Here is a 6,641-nt window from a genome sequence, read left to right as displayed (position 1 = left end):
CCCGCCCAGCGAGCGAGCCCGAGCAGGCAGACGCGCGGCCAGCGGTCTGGGGGCGCGCCGCCTCCCGGCTCCCAAAATGTGAAGCGGGGAGGGCGGACACGCAGAGACGGCCGGGCCGGACGCCCTCGCCGCCCTCCGGCAGTCGCGCCGCTCCCCTTCCCTGCCAGCCGAGGCCGCGCCACCCCGCGGGCGGCGGCCTGAGCAGCGAGCCCCCAGCCCAGCGCTCTCCGCCCGGCTCGGACTCGGCTTCGGCCCGCAAAGGGTTCGCGGCCCGGACTCCGTGGGACCCAGGCCCAGGACGGTGCGTACGGCCGCGCCCGCGGCTGCTGGCCCAGACAAGTTTGAACAATGATCACAGTCAACCCGGATGGGAAGATAATGGTCAGAAGATGCCTGGTCACCCTGAGACCCTTTCGGTAAAGTTCTCTCCTGGTTGGCGCGGGAGATCTTTTCTCCAAGGGGGTGCGGGGTAGAGGTGGGCTGGGTCGGCCTCGGTGAGGCTGCAAGTCCTGGTGGGAGAGGGGGCGGTTCTCGCTTCTACCCTGGGGATGACCAGCGGGACTGGGGCAGTGGATGGGGTTGTGGTCAGTGTGCGGTGAGGAGGGGGCTGTAATTCTGGGACCTGTCCCAAGTTGGTCAGGGATGGGGAGGACCCGAGTACAGAGGTGAGAATGGGGGCAGAAAGCACCCAGGTCGTGGTCCTGGGCCGGGGAAGCTGTCCTCGGCCAGCGCACCTCTTCCCTGCCCTTCAGGGTCCTTTCCCACCTAGTGGACCGTCCTACGGGGCGGCAAAGTTATTGCACCCTTCTGGGGTGGCGCCCTCTCCTGTCCTGCTAGTGGCTCCCAGGTCAACTAGCCCACCCTCCGCATTCCCTCCTCCGCCCGGGTCTTCGGCGGCACCTCCCCCTCTCCGCGGGCGCCTGTCTCCGACGGGAGCGGCCCTGAGATTGGGGGCGAGGACCCCTTCAACCGGAGATTCGCCTCGACCCAGGACCTCGGAGAGGCGGGGGCATGGGCCGCGCTGCGGGGCAGGGGGCGGTGGGAGCTGGGGCTGGGACTGGGGCTGAGGCAGGAGAGTGGCGCGCGGACAGAGACGACCCACCCCTACCCCTCTCCTAGGGTGACCCAGGCCAGAACAGGACTCACCGGACTCCACTGGTCCCCCCCGCCCAGGGGACCGCACAGCCCAGCGGGGCCGGGGCAGCTCCCTCTCCCCTTAGGCGCCCGCGGAGCCGGCCCTGAATCCCGGAATGGGGAGGGGCGCCACCCAAGGGTGCCCAGAGTGTCACCCGCTCGGTAGCTGGGCCCGAGAAGGACGCTGAGAGACTGGTGGGGGCCGGACTTGGGACGCGGCCACAGGTGGGGTCTGGGCCCAGGACAGAGCGGGTCAGGCAGGAGCAGGGGGACGGAGGGGCCCGCGGCCTGGGTTGCAGGAGGGGCCGGGCTTGAGTTCCTAACTTCCAGGCCCGGCCAGAGCCCCGGGGCCCTCCCAGGTCCCCTCTGGTTTCCTTCCCGGGAGGTGGGAAGCCGTGGCTCACCTGGCTCCCGCCTCTCGTCATACAGGGCTTGTTGTGCGGGGCTGAGAAGGCGGCCTCGAAGACGGCAGGGGTCAGGCTAGACCACCGCGGTCCAGAGGGTGCAGGACCGGAGAGCTGGGGTTGGGTCTTGAGCAGGATGGCAGGTGTCAGCAGCACCCCTAAAGTGCCCGCGGGAAGCAGGGCGGGAAGCGGGCGTCCTCCTTGCTCCTCCAGTGAAGCCCTCGAATTCCTGGTCCCACCGGGACGGCTGAGGGGGTCCTCGCCTGTCTCTCCTCACCCCATGCCGGCCCTGCCCTCCAGGTCATGGGAAGCTCCCGACATTTTTCTAGCATGGCTGGAGACCAGCACCATGGACAGCGCTGGCGGCCCAGGGCTCCTTCCCTCGAAGGCCCTGGCCAGGTTTTATGTTTTTTGTTTTGTTGTTATCTGAAGGCGAGATCTGAGGGTGGGGCTGCATAGGTGCCCCCCAACCCCAAATGGCTTAACTTCACCTCAGGGTCTCCCTAGGCTGCCCAGAGACTCACAATCCTCAGTGGAGTCTTCTGTCCCCTTCAGGAGGGAATAGGTCTCCAATCTCATCACCCCAACTTAGCTCTCCTGGGCCGCCTGCAAATGCTGTTCCCTACGCCCCTCCCAGAGCTGCTGGCCCGGCCTGTATTCTGTGGGTCTCTTGTGGTGTTGCCTGATGAAAATGTGGAGGATGGAAACATTTTAACTTGAATACACTATAGATGGTCCCGGGGTGATGTGGGGGACCCTAGGCCCCAGCAGAGGGAGATGTGGATAAGGTCTGCTGCGGGCTTCAGGTTCTGGGATGAAGATCCCTTTCTCACAGAAGGTCTTTGGGTCCTGACAGGCAACGCGGGTCCCCAGCTCGAAATATAAATCCATGGCCCAGGGAGAGGGTGTGGGAGGGGGGAATGAGCAGGGAGAAGTCTGTCCTTGTCCTCTGCCTGGGAGGACAAATAGCTAATTTCCCCTGAGATCTCTCTGGGTGTGTAACTGGGCCTCTCCTACACCACTGCTCTGGCTGTTGCCCTGAGACCAGCCCAATTTCATCTGGGGGAAGCCCAGGGTTTGAGCACCACCCCCATCTTGGAGGGATCCTGTTAGGGAACCCTCTGAGGTGAGGGAGAAGCACCCCTGGTGATGTGTCACCTGCTAAATCTTCATCTCCTGTCCTCCCTGTCTGTGGCATGGTCTTTTCCAGAGGGTCTTCTCCTGGGAAGCTCCCAACGCCTGCTCTACTTTGGGGTTCTGCCCCTCTCTGACTTAATCTCTAAAGCTTCTTTTAAATATGGGCTGGGAATTTTGTTGTGCTTTTTATTTTCTTCTGCAATTATGTGTTTTCTTTAATGGACCCAATTTTAATTAAATACTGCTCTGCCAGTTTCAAATAATGAAGATTAAAATGCATAAAGCAAGTCTTGCATAAAAATACAAACCGTCGTGGACTGTGGGACTGGGAAGTGGAGGTTGGAGAGCCAGAGGGCTTTGCCGTGACTTGTGGGGCTCACCCCTGTGAGCCTGGCTCCACACCAGATGGGGTTCCTCACCCTGACCTGGTGGGGGGCTCCCCTCAGCTCTGCCAGTTCTTCTAGTCCTCTGATAGATTCAGGGTCCCAGAGAGCCACTGCCTCTGGCCACTTCTAAGGCTGTGCTGGGGGAGCTGTTCTCCTATTTGGGGCCCAGGACTAAAGATTGAAGCAGTAGGACCCTGGGGCTGAACTTGAAGGTGTGGGGTTCTGGCCTTATTCCCTGTTGTCCCCTGGGGCTGCCCGAGTGCCTGACACCTGGTGAGTGATCAAAAAATATGTGTTGAAGGAATGAGCAAGAGTCCTGCTTTGGCCAGCCCTCACACCCAGTGTGACAGCACATACCCATGTGACACCCCATGCACAGGTGTGAGTACCTCCTGGCCAGTCACTGGTGCAGGCTGATAGTGTGCCTGCCTAGGGAGTCTGGGTGCAGACAGGGGCCAAATGCTCTGCCTGCAGTAATGAGTGGGACCCCTCCTACCCCTGTGAACACAGATAAGGAGGTGACTGAGCAAGCTCATGACTGCTGCAGTAAGGCCTGTGTACACAGTGCTGAGGGAGTCCCAGGTGATTGATGGGATCCAGGTGGGTCCCATCTGGACCAATTACTTGCCCTCTGGCTGGCATCGGGCCCTGCTGTGTCTACCAGTGGTTCTCAGACTTTGCCAGAGCCACCAGGAGAGCTTGTTAAAACAGATTGCCCCACCCCAAGGGCATCTGATTCAGTAAATCTGGGGTTGGGCCCCAGAGTTTGCATTTATAACAATTCTCAGGTGATGCTGATGCTGCTGGTCTGGGGGCCACCCTTTGAAGACCGATACTGTTAATGAACCAGCTCTGTCTTGAGGCCAGAACTTGGCCAGCCTTATGCCAATAAATGTACATCGTTCTCCTTCATGGTTTTTCCTGTGGCTTGTGGCCAGCTTTTTGCAGTTGGGTTCTCTTTATCCTGTGGTGGTGCAAGCCCTCGTGGGCCAGGAGCCCAACCCCCATCCTTTCATTCTCCCATTCATCCCTTGCTTCCTTCACTCATTCATTTGTTATTAAAGCACTGATGCGTCCTTATGAGGTGGAGTGCTGGGGCACCACAGAGCTGGCCTGTCCTCCTGATCCACTGTGCTGTTCCTCTTCGTAGGCTTTTTGTCCTGGGAATCGGCTTCTTCACTCTCTGCTTCCTGATGACATCTCTGGGAGGCCAGTTTTCTGCCCGGCGCCTCGGGGACTCACCCTTTACCATCCGCACAGAAGGTATCTTGGGCAAAGGGAGTCAGAAATGAGTGCTGTGTTTATGGGTCAAAGAGGAGATGTCTTTGAGCCCAGCACCATAAGGGGCTTCTGTGACCTTGCATGCTGCCTTGACTCCAGTCCTGGCTGTGTCATCAGGCTTCCTGTGGCCTATATTCTCAGGCCACACAACGGCCTTGGACCTAGAGTCTCCTGGACATTTGAAGAGTCTCTCTAGCTGGGTGTTTGGGTGGAGGGTCTGTAAATACAGGACCTGTTTTGTTGAGACCCACATATCCTTGCCTTTGACCCAGGCTGTGGCCACAGTGGGGAATAGGCCTAGCTCATATGTCTTACCTCTGAGCTCTTAGGACATAGATCTGTCTAGTCCCTCTTTGCTCCTTGCCCACAGGACACTTGCAAAGCAGGTGGGATGGAGATTTGAAGCATGGGCTTTGGGGACCAGATGGGTCTGGGTTTGCATCCTGGTTCATCACCTACTTGCTGTGTGCTGTTGGCCAAGTCACTTAACTCACATACAAAGAAGAAAAGCAATGACCTTCTTCAGAGGTTGGATTGAATGGGCTGTCACGTGGAAATTACCTGGCATGGTTGGTGCCACATGGCATGAGTGTGACAAGGAGGAACCTTTCTTCTAAAGCTGGGCCTTGTTCCCCATTTCGCTCAAGGAGAGGTGGTGAACAGAACAGTATCCTGCCCCTTGTGTCACTGGTGGGAAGGAGGAAAAAGGAACAACTATTTGGGGGCTGCCCCCTGGAAAGTCCTCTCTGAAGTCCACCTTCTGAAACTCACAGGGCATGGCTGTCTGGCTCCCTTATTCCCAGCGATGAATATTGTAGCCATCTGGGGTGGGTGCTCTGCGGGGCTGTTATCATGCCATCTGGCATTTCATCATTAGATTCATTCCTTTGGTTACCATACACTTCTTTAAACTTGCAAAAGCTCTCAGAAGAAATCTCACACTTATTAGTCATTCAAGCCTGAGTGTAAGTTAATTTATCCCATCTCTGACTCACAAAGATTCCTCAATCTCTTGGAGCCTCTCATTTTTCCTCTGGCAATTGGGGGTGATGATACCTGCTTCCCCAGGGTTGCCAAGAGGATGTGTTAAGATAAAACACAGGGAGGGTCTTTTATTTTTAGCATCTGGAAAACAGAGCTCCATACATGTGTAATGGACGTGTTGAGTCTAAAATGGGGGCTCCACAGAAAGGATGTTTTCTGGAGAGGACCAAGGAGGTGCTGGGCTTCCTACACAGGAGATGCTGAAGATTGAGGTTGGCAAAGGGAGTGGGGGCAGTTGTGAAGGTGCCTGGAAGTGTGCTCAGTCAGAGGTGGGATGGAGGAGGAAGTGTATGTGGGGAGGTGGGCTACAGAGAGATGCTTATGTTACCTGGGTGCCGCCTCTGGAAAGGGGCAAGCCTGTCGGGGTGGGCTGCTATAAAGGGTGTGAGGAAACTGGACCTCTAGAAAGGTCGGGGGCCTAAGAGGTGGATGTTAGGAGTTAGGGAGCAGGGATTTGTGGCTGGCTCTGGCTTTTCTGCCCATCTGACTAAGGAGGTAGGGGGGGGAGGATCAAGGCAACTCTACCTACCCCATGGCTCCTGCCACCCTAGCCTTGGGCACAGTGGCCCAGAGTACAAGGGGCTGTGGGAGGGCTGCTGTGCTTTGTGAGGCTTTGCCTGGGAGCAGAGCTGCTAGGGGTCCAGCTCTAGCCTAAGATCTGTGTCTTAGAGGTGGGTGGATCTACACTGGCCATGTGATTAAACTGGAGGGGTGTTTGTGTATGTTTGTGTGTGTGCACACACTTTTTACTGATGTATAATACACAAAAATGAACGATCCAGCTGGGTGCAGTGGGTCTAATCCTCTAATCCTAGCACTCTGGGAGGCTGAGACAGGAGGATCACTTGAACTTAGGAGTTTGAGACCAGCCTGAGCAAGAGTGAGACCCCATTTCTACTAGAAATAGAAAAACTAGCCAGGTGTGGTAGTGGCTGCCTGTATGTAGTCCCAGCTATTCAGGAGGCTGAGGCAAGAATTGCTTGAACCCAGGAGTTTGAGGTTGCTGTGAGCTGTGAAGCTACAGCACTCTAGCCTGGGGACAACAGAATAAGACTGTCTCAAAAACAAAACAAAACAAAACAAATTTAAAAAAAAAATCCATGCAACCAGCAAGACAGACGAAGAAACAGAATATGGTCAGTCCCCAAAGTGTCCTCATGCCACCTCCCAAGGATAGTCAGGATCTCAACTTCTGACAGTATAGAACAGTGGCTCTCAACCTGTGGATCACGACCCACAGGAACTGTATTAAAGG

General features: G+C 56.8%; 1 protein-coding gene across 1 annotated transcript in view; it reads left to right on the top strand.

Annotated features, from left to right (window-relative positions):
- The first annotated feature begins 12 nt into the window (after positions 1–12).
- The window catches only part of MGAT5B (mannosyl (alpha-1,6-)-glycoprotein beta-1,6-N-acetyl-glucosaminyltransferase, isozyme B), a 71,216-nt gene continuing 64,587 nt past the window's right edge, over positions 13–6,641 (top strand). Inside the window, exons 1-2 of the mRNA XM_003786573.2 lie at positions 13–416; positions 4,212–4,324. Of these exons, the coding sequence (XP_003786621.1) occupies positions 349–416; positions 4,212–4,324 (181 nt within the window). The 5' untranslated portion in view covers positions 13–348. The remainder of the gene's footprint in view (positions 417–4,211; positions 4,325–6,641) is intronic.

This window comes from Otolemur garnettii, unplaced genomic scaffold, assembly GCF_000181295.1.
Source record: "Otolemur garnettii isolate 467f Iridium unplaced genomic scaffold, OtoGar3 scaffold00018, whole genome shotgun sequence".
In the NCBI taxonomy this organism is placed as follows: Eukaryota; Metazoa; Chordata; class Mammalia; order Primates; family Galagidae; genus Otolemur; species Otolemur garnettii.
Note: the sequence above shows the minus strand (reverse complement) of the source record. Positions and strands in the feature narration are given on the sequence as shown.